Below are 16,939 nucleotides of genomic sequence, written 5' to 3'. Positions count from 1 at the left end.
AGTATTCTTTTGGTTTCCCACATGTCATGTATCATCGCACCAGAAGTAATCCTGTAGCACTTGAACTAACGCCCGTTGGTGAATGAATAGTGTTTGATTAAATTAATAAATACATATATTTATATAATTATTGTAACTATTTAATATGTATGCATTACAATGTAACTATTTTTTGCACTATCAACAAATTATCTACCATTAATTTATTAACTATTATTGACTCTAAAATAAATGGTGAATAATATACTAACAATGTAAAAACTTTAGTTTGTGGACAAATTTTAACTCTTATGATAAAAAACATATTTTGAGACATGTTAGTTAGACTCACAGTAGGGTGAGTCAGTAGCTACATATAAGTATTTCCTTTAAGTGAATATTTATGAATAGTGAATAATGTTTTGACCCATTTTTTTGTTTTAACTCTGAAAGAAAAAATAATAAAGGGTTTTTAAAAAAATCTAAAAAAGTATACCTAATAAATTAGATGTGATCATATTATTATGTGATTGGGGTCATGATAAAGATTTGACTAAAATTTCTAATAAACTTGCATCAATTACTGAAATTCCCAATAAGTTTAATGGAAAAAAGCTATCTAATAAATTGTTTGAACTTCTAAAGATATTAATTTAATAAAAAAATAATCATAAAAAATTATTTTGAATGTATCAGACTTCAGTAGATAAAAAAGGAGTCTTCCTTTGGGTTTTGTTTTCAAACTTTACGAATAGTATTTGATTAAACCAAATAAATATATTATTTATTTTTCATAAACATTTGATTCTTTTTTACCCTTATAAAGGATATTGCCGTAAAAAAATGTTATTTTAACAAGTTATAAAGTTTCAAAAATTAATATACAATTTCAGTGGTTTGACAAAATCCAATCATTTGTCAATTTAATTTAATACAATTTTGTTAAATACGTATAATTATTTAGTTTGACCCAATTATGTTTTTCAAAATTAGAAGGGAAAAAACAGTAAAAACAATTTGTAATGAATTACAGCAGCCTTTTAAACCTAAGTAGTAAAAAATAATCAAACTGATCAAAAGTAAATCTATATTACAAAATCAAATATGATTAAATTGTGTTGGATTAATTTTTTAAAAAGTGAATGGTTCAAACCAAACTGTATTAATTTGACTTATAATATGCACAAACAAAGTCATATATTTTTTAACACTTTCCTTAATAATTTTATGAAATCATTCAGAATGCAAACTCAAATATCAATGAGTCATATGACATATTCAATAATGTTCATTTAATAATTAAAAAAATATGTATTAGTTGATATATTTCCACATATAACTAAAATGTTTATACTATTGAAATGATAATTTTTTTTTGATAAATATGATTAAGTTGTTGAATCTGTTTATTTATGATATTGAATACAATATCAACAAAGGAATAGAAATCAATCTCAATATAATTGTCACTATCCAATTGTTTCTTTTTTTAATAGAACATCTTGTTATCTTGTTATGAATATAATGCTCTTACCCATTATTTAACCCCAATTATGTTATGATATTTGATATAATAATTTTTTTAAATTTATATAATATAATTGTTTGTTTGTTTATATTAATATGATAATAGTGACAAAAATGTTGACTAGTGATATTATGTAATATGATATATAAATAATATTGTGACAATGATGTGGTAATATTAATATAAATGCATGTAAATTTGACACCTTAAAGTGAATTAGATTTAATATTTTAGTCATGTTTATGAGTTTTGAAGTGTATGTATATAGTTCCAATCTTTTACAAAAAAACAGTCCAAACCGCATATAATTATTAAATCGGATTGCATCAAAAGTCTTAATATGAACAATTAGACTAGACTCTAAGTTAATTATATATTTGAATCAGATGACCGATTGGGTCCTAACAAATTAGATACAATTGTAATCATCATAATATAACTTTTACCTTAATAAAAACTTACCTAATATTATTTGGAATCAAATATTAAATTCCTAACTAAAAATTGAAATTTACAATAAAAACCTTCTTTGAAATAGTGTCATATTCGAATGAATTAGTAAGAACAAATAATTTCTCATTTTTGGGATTCTGATTTTTGAATAGTATTTAATACTTGTTCTAAATTCAAAATTGTAATAAAAATAAAAGTAAAAATATTTATGGAGGTTGTATAAATTTGATGTAATTACCATTATCATATAATTTAAACCATAAAAAAAATTTGCATACTAAGAAATTACTAAACTTCTCTGTCAAAAGTTACCTAATAAATTGTTTGAAAATTTGAAAATACTGAATAATAAAATAAGGGAGAGATCCATTTACTCTAAATTTTTTAAACTTTTTTCTTATATATGCCATTTGACTAATTATCCTATTCATAAAATAATAATCAAATTAAAAATATCATAAAATTATTATTCTTCTCTCTATATATCCAACATGAGTCTGTTCAGCTCATAGTCTCTTTCTTAACCATTTTCTGCTTCTGCTTCTGCTTCTTTCTCTCTCTTCAATGGCGGAAGTTTCATCCAAACCCATTCCCCTTTTGAAAGACGAGTTGGATATCGTGATTCCTACGATCCGAAACCTCGAATTTTTAGAGATGTGGAGGCCCTTCTTGCAACCTTACCATCTCATCATTGTTCAGGATGGTGACCCTTCTAAGGTTATCAAGGTCCCAGAAGGTTTTGATTATGAACTCTATAACCGTAATGATATTAACCGGATCTTGGGTCCTAAGGCCTCATGCATCTCGTTTAAGGACTCTGCTTGTAGATGCTTTGGGTATTTGGTGTCCAAGAAGAAGTACATCTACACCATTGATGATGATTGCTTTGTAAGATTATTTTTTGTTTTATTATGTTTTTTGGATTGGAAAGTGTTGAGTTTGAGTTAGATTTGTTTTTTTTGTTGATGGTTTGTGAATTTTTTGTGTAATTGAGTTGATTACATTACCCTTTTGTATAAAGTTTCATTTTTCATTAACTTTTCTACGTGGGGTGTGTGAATTTTGCTTGGTTTAGATCTTGATGTGTTTTGTATTTTTTATTTATTATTATTATTATTATATAAAGTTGAATTATAGTCTTTGAACTTATATGTTGGCTGTGCATGCTGTACATGAATTATGGTCTTAATTTGAGGTTGTGTGGTGGTTGTTGCAGTTAAGTTGTGTTTACTGTAATTGCGGTAAAAACGAGATCCATGTGGCTGTAATCGCAATGGAGATGCAGCTGCAATTTTGTGGATTGTACTTTAATTCATTGAAATGAACATTGGAGAGATTTTTTGAAAAGGGATTAGATCTAACATTTTGTATTTACTGAAATTTCAAATTTGGTTCTGTTTGATGTGGCTGCAATGTGGTTGCAGATACAGCTAAAATGCAGATATTGCAGGGTTTATGAAATAGGGCTAGATCTAATTTGTTATAAGGGTGATGTTGTTTGATTCGTTGATTTATATGATGGTTGTTATTCAAGTGCTTGATTTCCTTTCAATCATTTTGTTTAAGATTCGTCTGTATAGTTGAAATGTTTTCAAACTCATGATAACTTGATTCAATGACTTTATTTGGAATAACTGAGGACTAATTTTAGGAATTGGTTGATGTTATGAAATATGAATGATATATTTCGTTTTTTGGAAAGTTTTGAAATGTGAATTGATTCTAAACATGAGAATTGATTTCTAAACCAAGTCAGTTCAATTCAAATCAAGTATAATTTTATTTATTCCAAACACAACCAGATTTTATTGAAATCTAGTCAATTCATTGTGTTTGGCTAAAATTAATAATGCAAAATGATTTCCATTTACTTTTATCATGTTCCAATCATAAACAGTGGATTTCAAATCAATTCAAATCCTATCTTTTATATTATTAGGTTCTAATTTCTAAACATGAGAATCGAATTCTAAATCCAGTCAGTTCAATTCAAATCAAGTCTAATTTTATTGATTCCAAACACGACCTGATGTTATTCAAATCAAGTCAATTAATTACATTTGGCTTTTGCATTTTCATACTCTTTGAGATATGACAAATGTTCTGGAATTATCTCAATTTGCCTCAAATATTTTAAGCCGTTCAACCTTAATTTCCATTCTATTCTCATTTTGTTTGCTTACTCTAGATTTTGTGCACACATTGGTTTCGATTCAAATTGAGCTCTGGCTAGGGATTTTGTTGTCATTCCGTGCTTCATTTTTTCTTCTAAATCTACATTTAGCTAAAGATTGAATTTTTCATTATGGCTTGACTATTGGTGTCAATAGACTCTTTGATATCTGTGATGAGTGATGACAACTTGTTTTGATTCTTTTAACCCAAATTTCCAGGAATTTGCTACATTTAGTGCAAAATGCAGATGTGATTTTCTCAACATTTTATATTTTCATGTGCAGGTTGCTAAGGACCCATCTGGCAGGGATATCAATGCTCTGGAGCAGCACATTAAGAATCTCCTTACTCCATCCACTCCACATTTCTTCAACACCCTTTATGATCCTTACAGAGAAGGCGCTGACTTTGTCCGTGGATACCCTTTTAGTCTCCGTGAGGGTGTCCCCACTGCTGTTTCTCATGGCCTTTGGCTTAACATTCCTGATTATGACGCTCCAACACAGCTTGTCAAGCCTCGTGAGAGGAACACCAGGTATGTATCTATTACATCAAGGGGAGCTAATAATTAATGTATGTTATAGTATAGATATTCATGCCCTGGCTTTGTTTGCTAAATTCACTAGTGTATCTTTCAGGTATGTTGATGCTGTTTTGACCATTCCCAAAGGAACATTGTTCCCCATGTGTGGCATGAACCTTGCTTTCGACCGTGAGCTGATTGGACCTGCAATGTACTTCGGACTCATGGGTGATGGTCAGCCTATTGGGCGATACGACGATATGTGGGCTGGCTGGTGCGTTAAGGTATATTAATCACGGCTCCTTTTCTTTTAAAACTCCTTTAATCAATGACTGAATAACTAGAGATTTCTCCAAAAATTACTTAAGTGGTTACCTGGCTTCTTCTTATCCTCCTTACTTTTTTGAAAACATAATTTTTACACATAGCTAGTTACAATTTGTTTCGAAAAACTACTTCTCTTATCATCATAGACAACTCATGTATGCTGCATCGATGAATGTGCAGGTTATCAGTGACCATTTGGACTTGGGAGTGAAGACTGGCCTTCCATACATTTGGCACAGCAAAGCTAGCAACCCATTTGTGAATCTGAAAAAGGAGTACAAAGGTATCTTCTGGCAAGAAGAGATCATTCCATTCTTCCAAAAAGCAACCCTTTCAAAGGATGCCACCACTGTTCAGAAATCCTACGTTGAACTCTCCTTGCAAGTTAAGGAGAAGCTCGGTCCGATTGACCCCTATTTCGTCAAACTAGCCGATGCCATGGTCACTTGGATTGAAGCTTGGGATGAGCTTAACACCGCATCTGAGGCAAAGCATGCTAATGGAGTTGCTGCATAGTGAACTTTTGATAGTTGCTGATTGTAGCTTTTAATCATATTAGTCCCTTATCAATTTCAAGTTTTATCATTTTGACATTTTGTTTGCTATCCTTTTATTGATATTTTGCAAGACTACAGAGCTATTTATTGTTATTGAAGTCGTAATTATTATTTATATTAGTCTTATATGAATGTTATCCTTGCATTTCACAAATGGATTAAAAAATCATGTTCCACATCATAGCTATTTATTCTATAAAAATCTAATAATTCATATAATTTGAATTAGTCAGTTGATGTGAACTATTAGATTTTTATAGAATGAATGACTAAGATGTAGAATAATTTTTTTTAAACTTAATCTTGAAGTAAGTAAATCGTTTCTCAAACCTTATTTATATATATATAGCGTCTAAAATGAAGGAACCATTTTTAACGTGACTAAAGGAATTTTGGATGAATGTATTTTATTGATAGATAATAAATGAAATTTTTAGCCATTAAATGATAAATTTTAAAAATATGCATGAATAAAAAAATAAGATAAGATAAAACTAACTGAATGGATAAATTTTATGAAGGGTTAAACCTGATGAATAAATATTAAGAAATAAATATTTGAACCTCAAATTAAAAAAATGATTAGGGTGAGAACACGTGACATGATTCTAAAATGAAGAAACCTATTTTTAATGGTCAAAGGAATTTCAGATTAATGTATTTTACTCAGTGTTGATAATAATTGAAATGTTTTAGTCGTTATTTGAAAATTGAAATTTTGAATTCTTGTAAATGATCATTCTTTCTCATTTTTTTTACTATCAAGAGTATTATATACCCTATACTAAAAAACAATTCTCTTTCATAGTATTTGAATATTTTTCTTAACTAATGTACTCATATGAATCAAATCATTTACCTTTTGGTCTTTTCTAAATATTTAACATGAACCTCCCTTTCCCGGATCATTATCCTTATCTCTTTATCCATTCCCTTATTGCAGAATTTTATGTGATTAATAGTAACTCAAAATTACATATTTAATCAATTGAGCAAGTACATAAGTATAAGGGTTAAAAATCAAGAATGGAAAGAGAATATGAATTTCAGTAATTGAATAATTAGATCTGAATATTGAATGAAAATGAGTGAACAATAGTTTATAATGAATATAAACTATTTATATATTGAAAAAGAAAACTAACTAATTAAAAATATATTTAACATCCCCGCAAGCTGAAATGTGTTATGCATTCTAAACTTGAAATGATTGTGCGGAATACGATGATATACTTTAATATCTTTTCAAACTGGTGGGTGAATCCTTATCTATCAGTTTTGAAATTTGAATATGAAGCAACAATGACGCTTAACCATCCTTGACAGAAATAATTTCATCTAACACTTAACAATCTATTTGACATAAATTTAATCATCCAACGCTTAATCCTAATATGCTATTTTAATGATGTAAGATACACACTATAATAAAGTTGTGTGTTTAATGAGAAGGGTGAAGAAAATAAAATGGGAATGAAATTAAGGTAATTGATAGGAAGCACTTATGAAGAACAAAATATCCACTTAGCCTAGAAAAGGCACCACTGTATATAGCACCATATTTGAGAAGACTACCAGGATTATCATAATCACAACAATGTCAATAGCAAGCACTAGCCAACTTAAGAACTGCAGGAACGAACACATATAACTCCATCCAAACACCACAAACCAAATTAGAAAATATCCTTTGAGTGGATTCATAATTTCCTACATTAAACTTCAATTGAGATCTGCACCTTGGAATTTAGGTTAACCCAAAAAAAACAAGGCTTCTTGCTTGTTGGTTAGGCCAAGTTCTTCAGGAACTGATGTACTTTCTTAGATGCCCATACTCTGCATGAACTCATATGGTACGAAGGCATAGTTGTACCCACTCCTTTATGGAATTCCACCAAACATTGCAGCCTCATACATAACCCTACTGCTGAAGAAATAAAGTGTCTCATTTGAAGCATACTCAAACACCAACATCCTTGTGAAGGGAGTGCTCTCTCTTATGTATCTCCCCACATGCCTTCAATCTAGATGATTACTAAACCTCCCATGAAATGAGCGGTATGCAGGAATCACCCTTTGTGATGTAGATATCGGTAGCTCTTCCCGAAGCTGCTCATCTGGTACCTTCCAAGCTGTCTGATAGTGATTCTTGTATATTTCTTCAAAACATGCATTGAAATTATTGAACTTCTCCTTCAAATCCATCTTTGCTGCACCAGTAGAGCTCCCTCCAATTCAGTCATCCTTCAAACAAAAATAAGGCCTTGCTCCAAAAGGCTCTAAATATGATCTTTATGCTTCAATTGGTTCAACAGAATTTGAAGCTCTTCAAAAAAATGGATAAAAAGGTAAAGTACTACGGAGAAAGAAAAAGATTGGAAGAGCAAGAAAGGATAAAGATCCAATGGAGAGGAGGAAGATTGCCATTCAACATCTCCAAGATTGCCATAGCTTCGGTCAATGCTACCATGTTTGCCACCTCTGAAGCACGAATTCGTCAAACACCCTCACGTGTCAATGTCCGACACGGATACGCTCGGATTCGCGAAGGATATCCAAAAATTAAAAAAATTAAAAAATAAATAAATATTAAACATGTATCCGATTCGTTTTGAATAAAATATAGGATATATGAATTCGTTTTCAGTAAAGTATAGGATATATAGATTCGTTTCCAATAAAACAGGATAAGATAGATTCATTTCCAATAAAACAGGATAAGATAGATTCGTTTTCATTAAAATATGATAAGATAGATTTGTTATAGAGGACAATGATTTTAGGATAGATTCATTTTCATTAAAAATAAGATAAGAAAGATTTGTTATGGAGGACAATGATTTTAAATTTCCATTATATTTTTTACTTTGGATATTTTGATTTACACTTGTAATTTTATCATATTTTATGTGTTTTTATTATTTTATATGCGTATCCCTGAACGTATCGTATCCTGTATTTTAGAAAAAATACATGTCGACGTATCGGATACGTATCGTATCCGACACACTATCGGTATCCGTGCTACATAGTTTGCCACCACGCCAATTTTAAAACCTTTGCCAAGGGACTCACCACCAAAATAAATTTTGTCAACAAATGAATTTTAATTGCGTTTTCGTGTGCTTTCTGTTTGACCGTAATAATATATTGTCATGATTAACAACGCTTATAATACGCTATTGTATTGAATATAAACAACAACACATCACACAAAAAGCGCTGTCATATATTGCATACATATAACAACTCATCATACACAAAGCGCTGTCATAGATTTCATACATAAACAACGCATTATATAGGCATTATTAACAATGTTTACTCTTGCGCTGTTATATTGCACATATATAACAACACATTCTTAGAAAAACGATGTTGTATTATTCATAAATATTCTCAAACATCACCTTAATACAACAGTGCAGAATACAAAGAGCGCTGTTGTATTCAGCATATACAACAGTGCAGTCTATGAAAAACACCATTGTATTAATCTTTTACAACAACGCATGTCAGTGTTTTCACTAAAATTTACTGTTGATTTATACACATTAATACATGCATATGCATTTATTAGCAGCACAAACATTCTCAACAACACAAACACATTAATACAGACCAGAAGTTTATTTTATTAATATCAATACAATACAAACTACAAAAATGAATATCATGCAAATTATGTTTTGACAGAGTACATAATTACAAACAAAAAAAATTACGCAAATTACAAATAAACAAAATTATGCAAATTACAAACAATCAAAATTAAGCTATAACTATACAAAGACTACTTGCATCTACTTTTTCCTTTTCTTTGATTGTTTTTGGCTTGTAAGATCATCATTATTTGGAGGTAGGAGTGTTCGCGGTCCATTTGGATCGGCTTTTAGGCAAAAAAGGATCTGATCCAAACACGTAATTAACATGCGGTCTGGATCAGTTTGGTCTGTTTATATTAAGATGTCCGATCCAATCTAATCCAAATATAATATGCGGTTTCGGTTCGGTTTGGATCGGTTTTTTTTTATAAAATATTAAAATTGCACTTATATTCAATATTCATAAAAATGACTAAATATTAAGCATAAAATAGCAAAAGCATAAAACAACAATAAAAATAATGTTCAACAACATTGGAACAACATTAAAATGTGTGCAACAATAGTATAAGTAAACAACATCATAAAATAGTAATAAACAATAAGACAATAATAATAAAAGTAAAAAATAGTAACAACAACAACAAGATATCAATAATAACAAGACAACAAAACAACAATATATCAATAACAATAATATGAGCACCTGTAACGTAATTTTAACAGTTATAATGGTCTACCGATGATTAATAACAATAATACTTTCACAACAATAAAATTGATAATAAAGCACCTAGTCAGAATAACACTTGAATCCTCTTCATTTGGTTGTGGGATTGGTTGAAGTTGTAAAAAAATGTATCAAATATAATCAATATGATTTAAAACATAGCAACATATATATAAGTGTGTGTTGTAGAATATAACAAATAAAATATAGGTACAATTTTGGAGTTGAGACTTAAGATTAAGTTTGGAAAACACTTAAAAGTATTACACACTTAAACTTTATATACTATTTCGGTCCGGTCTGGATCGGTCTGGATCCAAGAGGTGAAACCAAAATCCGGACCGGACCAATCGGTCTTTAAAAAATAAGTCCAACACGGTCCAAATGCATTCGATTTTTGCGGTTTCGGTTTATTTTGGATCAGTTTTCGGTTTTATTATTGGACCGGTCTGGATTCGAAAACCCCTATTTGGAGGAACATATTGATTCACCCAAAGCCCTTCATCGTGATCATCTCTTGTATATAAATCACCATCCGTAGTTGGTCCGCTCTCACGCGACTGACATGTCCCAAAAAAGGATCATCTTCATCAATATCTTCGTATTCTTGGTCATCAATATTATTGACAATTACTTTGTAAGTTAAAAGAACAATGAACCATTACGTATCATCTGGGTCACTAACATAGAATACTTGTTGAGCCTGTGATGCTAGAATAAATGGCTCATCTTTATATCATGACCTATTAAGATCTATTTGCATGAACCCTAACTCATCAACTCAGAAGCCATTATTGTTATCAACTCACATAGAATAAAAAACTAGCATCCGAAATATTGTATAATCTAATTCCCATATTTGTTCAATCACCCCAAAATATGACATGTTCGCATATATTGGGTTTCTATCTTTTGCACTTGACATGTTCGCATATAAAATGTGAACCCATTAATTAGGTAACTAGTGTAGGATAAGACATGAATACTTGGACCATTAGATAACCATTTCAATCTTTCAAAAATCGAATATGCATTTATATTCAACTCCTCATCAATGTGATTTTTTAGCCACATTATGAAACACCGATTATGCTATTTGGAAATCCAATTTTCATTCTTACTTGGATAAGACTTCCTTAGCATCTCCTTGTGTCTTTCAACATATGGCTCAACCTCGTTGGCATTATGTAAAACACATAAGTGCGCTTGCTCCAATTCCGTTCTTGTTATAGTCAATATTTTATTCCCAATAATACCTTCACCAAATGTTTTTTTGCATACCGAGGCTTTGGAATGCCCACGTAATCACCATTGGTAAGGTATCCGGTACAAAAATTAAGAGCTTCTTCAATAACATATCACTCGACAATACAACCCTTTGGTATTGATCAATTCTTTACATACCCTTTTAATGTCTTCATATAATCCTCAAAGGGGAACATCCATCTCATATAGGAAGGGCCACATAGTTGTGTCTTGAACAAGATGAATGCTTAATGAACCATTATGTCAAAAAAAGGTGAGAAATACATTTCAAGCTCTCACAAAGCCAAAATAATTTTTCTTTGCAATGTAGGTAATTTCTCAGGGTCAATCACTTTTCTACAAATTGCCTTGAAGAAGAAGCATAACTTAGTTATGGTTCTTCGAACTTGTTTAGGTAGAATTGACCATATTCCAATAGGCAAGAAATGCTCCATAAGTACATGACAATCATGAGACTTAAGGTCTTTTAAGTTGAGGTCTTTCATTGAAAGGAGGTTCCGAATGTTGGAAGAGTACCTCTTTGGAACTTTAACACCATGAATAAATTTACAAAATTCCATTTTCTCCTTCCTCGATAAAGTATAAGCTGTTGGAGATAGAAATGTACGTTTCCCTTCATTATTGGTCCCAATTCCTTTCTTATTCCCATACTAACCAAGTCCAACCTTGCATTCAAGCCATATTTGGTCTTACCAAAAAAATTGAGTAAGGCACCAAGGAGACTTTCAAAAACATTTTTTTCAATATGCATAACATCGAGGAAATGTCTTACATATAATGAACTCCAATATGCCAATTCAAAGAAGATTGACCCCTTCTTCCACTCATATGTGACAATTTCTTTTGTAAAAGGTTTATCAAAGTTATTAGTCAAACCCTTTAGCTTTTGAAATAATTGGTCACACGTCAATGATAAAGGAGCATGACCTTCTCCATTGTTCCCATCAAATGCTTTTCTCCATCGTTGATAGAGATGATCTGAATACAAAAATCTACGATGACCAATGAAGACATTCTTCTTATAGTATTCCAACCTCATTGAATGAGTATTATCATCACATACAGGACATACAAAATGTAATTTTGTACTATATCTGGACAAATTACCATATGCAGGAAAATCACTGATTGTACCGAAAAACAAAGCCCTCAAGTTGAATCTTTCTTCCCTGTACGCATCATATTCATTTATGTCTGTCTCCCACATTTCTCTCAAGTTTTCAATTAATGGAGCCAAATATACGTCTATGTCTTTTCATGGTTGTTTAGGTCCAAAAATTAACATAGATAACATCACATATTTGCGCTTCATGCATAGAGAATGAAGTAGGTTGTATATCACCAACTTTACTGTCCATGTCTCTCGGAGCAACTTTGAATACTATGTGGGTTAATTCCATCTATTGACAATGCAAGGCGTAGATTTCTTGATTCTTGACCAAAACTATAATAGTCATGATCATTTTTTCTCCATTGAGGAGAATATGCGGGATGCCGAAGCTTGTAATATTTAATCCTTTCTTCATCATGCCATGTCAACTATTTGCATCTTTGACATTGCTAAACACATGCTTAAATCTTGCTTTGATGGGAAAATACCATACAACCTTTTTGAGAATTTGACGGAATCCCTTTTAGAAGGATTCTAAATTGTTTGTTGATCGTTCTTGAATGTAAGTCCATTTGAAATGTAATTGTGATTTGCACTTTGAAAATTGTTAATTTTTGGTTGGTTTTGATTTGGGGGATTCTTTTGGCCGTGGACTATGAGTGATGTTGGGATTGTCTTTGGTTGTTTAGGGAATGTATTTGGCCGTGGGATTTTTGGGTTTGATTAAAGGGGAAGTGTGTTGTATTTAGGTAGTGATTTGGCCATGGGTTTTTGGGTATGTATGATATGATTTTGGGGTGTTTTGTTGGCTGGTTGAGTGTTGGTTAAATGGAAAGGGTTGTGTATGGTTATTTGGCCGTGGTCTTAAGGTGTTGAGGAAGATAAGAGAACTTGGAGAAGGTTGAAGGGTAGAGGCGCCACAAGCTGGATGCTTGAGAAGCCTAAGGAATTTCGCCTCAAGGAAAGGAACCTTGATAAGAAAAGGGCCTTGGTTCAACCAAGAAACTAGAAGAAATCTCAACTAGCAATGAAAATTATCCAACTAAAATCTGAATTGTTTTATTCCATATGCAATTTGGTTACTAATAGGGAAAGGAACTCAACCATGCCCCAATTCCCACATGAATCAAAGAGTAAAACACATTGATATACTTTCCTAATTTGTATTCCCATGTGCTACCCCAATTCCCACATGAATAAAAGAGTAAAACACATTGATAGACTTTCCTAATATATATTCCCATATGATTTTTGTGTTTAAGGCAAGATTTTGAATGTTGAGTGAATCCTCCTTGGCTATCACGTCCCTATTCAGGTTTGTAGGCTGAATACATTCCTTTGGTACAATTAAGGAAAGAATCCATTGCCTTGAATGATTTCCAAACGTGTTGCTCTCATTAAGGAAAGGAGTTATGCTTGAGTATCCCCTTGATTTGCACGCCCAACACATGCCTTATTCAATTAAGGAAGGTGTTTATTCTTCCAATCTGAAATTGATCCATAAGGCAAGATTTTGCATTCTGAATTCTCCTCCTTCTTGATTTGTCACGCCAATTCCCATTAAGGAATGAATTTGTATTGATCCCTTGTTTGAATTCCACATGCCTAATTGATTTAGGGAACAAATCTTCATGGGCTTGAGTTCACACGTCCAAGCCTCAATAAGGAAAGATTTTATGACCTTTTATTCCCTTGATGCCTCTCCAAACGAATTGAACTCAATATGGTAAGGTTTTGAAATTGTCCTCCATTGAATTCACACGTCCAAGCTAAATAAGGAAGGCATTAATATGCTTCCTTCCTTGGTCTTCACGCCCTTCTCCAAGAAGGAAAGTTTGTACCTGATTACATAATTATTTGGTATCCAAAATATAAAGATAATGTTGGCCACATTAAGCCAAAATACAACCCAAAAGGAAAGTCTTAATTTGTTCTTANCTTGAGTTCACACGTCCAAGCCTCAATAAGGAAGGCATTAATATGCTTCCTTCCCTGGTCTTCACACCCTTCTCGAAGAAGGAATGTTTGTACCTGATTACATAATTATTTGGTATCCAAAATATAAAGATAATGTTGGCCACATTAAGCCAAAATACAACCCAAAAGGAAAGTCTTAATTTGTTCTTAACATAAGGAAATAAAATAAATCCTAAGCTATATGTGGGCATGATGATCCCACTTTATTAAATGGAACTTCCACATGCCTCATTCAGCCCCTCCTTGGTCGTGGCCAACTTGGGCTTCTTCCTCAAGGATTATGCAATGAATGGGCTTGATCTCTTTACTGGCCTTTGTTGATTCTATCACTTCTCCTACTAGTTGAGAATTTGAAGTGTCTTCTTGGTTCTGGACTAGGTCATGGGCCCTCCTAGCCCACTCAGCTCTTCTTCATTGATGGACCTTGGTGGGTTCATATCAGAATTGACTCTTCCTTTTTATATCGCAATGCATTACATTTAGGACAAAACTTTAATGAAACATACTCATTAAAAAATAAGATGCAAATATTTTCACAAGCATGTATCCTAGTGTAGTCTGTAACACCCGGACTCAGCGGAATTTAAAATAAGTAGACAAGTGAAGAAATGATATATTGCGGAAGCACAATCATTTTGAAAATGTGAAATAATTTTTTTCCAAATATCTTTCATATAAAAACAGGTGGAAATTCCTTGACAGATCCTTAAAACAATGTAAAATTTCACAACTTGTCAAGGATAAAATTTAATACACTGACTCAGGTGTTACATCCTACAACAGAGCGATGCACTACCTAGTCGTAAGAATTGTCTTTCCTTTCCTTCGGATGATGACATTATCATTCTCCCTAAAGCCACGTACTCCCTAAAAAGTTAGGAGTGTAAGTACTTCCACATATGGTATATAAACGACACATAAAATATCAAATTTAGATGGATTTTATCATATAATCAATACCACATGGATGTAATGAAATGCGGAATATCAATATCATGAGGTGTGAATATCTATTATGTCTCTATTGACACAACTATTAGTCTCTTAATGAGTGCATGGAGAAAAGATTTCTATAGGGCCCCTAAACTCAACATTAATAACAATGGTACCGACACGGGTCGAGCCCGACCAGTCCTATGCTGTGCTTAAGAAGCGAGCAGGATGAATACCGCGCTGTGCCCATCATTGCTAACACATTGGAAAAATACCATGTACTCGGTAGCGTCAGAAACCATCCGGCCGGCAAGGTTTGCCACCATATCGTCCTAAACACAATACCTTCAAGGGGTGTCAGAGGTTACCGTAGTTACTACGAGGAGTTTCATCGGTACAAGGGAGCTACCCTATTCCTGATAGATCAATCCCCACCCGCAATGTTCCGTCAACCAAGTCACATAGACAAGGTACCCTTCTAGGTTCTAGACACAACATATCAGTGTCATATCTTCCTATAGACTATGCTACTAATAGTAGACATAGTGATATGGATATTATGATCCGCACATGACATGACAACAGTTCCTTTAAGATGACCGAATGAGAAACTTTTCGGGGTAAGGACAAGAACTTTATAAAAATTGGATTTTGACCAAAAGAATCACTTTATGTAAGTTAAGACAATGTATGCTAATTTGACACTTTGAAATAAAACAACCTTAGACTTATAATTTCTTAAATCGCTTGAAAACCAAACCTTTGTTTAAAATAACATGCTAATATGCTTTTCCAAAACAACGTTACACCAACTTTCTCGTAAAACACTATCTACATTTTCAAAAGACTTTAAATGGCAAAAGCTTAGTAAAACATTTTCATTTCCATTTGTTTCATTATTCTCAAACAATAATCTTTTCAAAATTGTTTTCATCTGGGATACTCGTATGCCATGCCATGAGAATGCACAATGACAATTTTATCATGATGCAACAGTTAATTCAACATTCTAAAAAATCAATCCAATTAGGTAATACTCATTGAACATGAATATAGTTTTCTCAATTAGTCATATCAATTAAGATTCCATTATCATGATTGAACAATCATATCATGTATATAGAAATTTCACATTACTTTGAATTAACAAAACAACCTCAATCATACCAATCGTTTCAACTCCTAAGATAAACAAACTATCATGTCAATCCAAACAAGATCGCAGATTCAACATAAAATCATATATCAAATAAACTACATTCAATCTTAAATTAGCAATTTACGAGTTAAAGGGCCTCAATACCCAATTACTTTCGACCACAGAAATAGTATTCGACTATCTCTGCCTTAGACCTAGCTTAGAGATGCACGACTATTTTTGGCATCATTTCTAAGCTTATACACGAAAGCACTTCTCTCCATACCTGTACCTATACCGATCCTACTAACTCCTTGTCATAGCTTGCCTGAGTGTCGAGTACTTGATTACATGTTAAATGATTAATCTCAAAATTTCGATTTTATTAAAATTATTAAGAATTTGTCCTAATAGGGATTTAGACAGGTGAACATATCAAATACCTTATTTGGATACAATTAGAGTCTTGATTGGGCACAATAAGAATCTCGCAGACAGTTTAGGTTCAAGGGCTGAGAATTAATCCGAAATGTTTCGACTCGCTCTTGAATGAGTACTAGAATTTGATAACTTGAATCATATATGAGTAATACTAGGGTGGAACAAAATATTGTTAGGTATCAGTGGTCTAGGAACA

General features: G+C 32.1%; 1 protein-coding gene across 1 annotated transcript; it reads left to right on the top strand.

Moving 5' to 3' along the window:
* Window positions 1–2,524: 2,524 nt before the first annotated feature.
* On the top strand, window positions 2,525–5,632 carry LOC109341568 (alpha-1,4-glucan-protein synthase [UDP-forming] 2-like). The gene is made up of 4 exons (XM_019579505.1): window positions 2,525–2,848; window positions 4,420–4,670; window positions 4,774–4,942; window positions 5,166–5,632. Exons 1-4 carry the CDS (start codon window positions 2,525–2,527, stop codon window positions 5,499–5,501), a joined length of 1,080 nt encoding a protein of 359 aa, XP_019435050.1. The 3' UTR covers window positions 5,502–5,632.
* Window positions 5,633–16,939: the final 11,307 nt, after the last annotated feature.

Source organism: Lupinus angustifolius, unplaced genomic scaffold (assembly GCF_001865875.1).
Source record: "Lupinus angustifolius cultivar Tanjil unplaced genomic scaffold, LupAngTanjil_v1.0 Scaffold_504, whole genome shotgun sequence".
NCBI classification, from domain to species: Eukaryota; Viridiplantae; Streptophyta; class Magnoliopsida; order Fabales; family Fabaceae; genus Lupinus; species Lupinus angustifolius.
The sequence above is the reverse complement of the archived record's forward strand: the minus strand, read 5'-3'. Positions and strand labels throughout refer to the sequence as shown.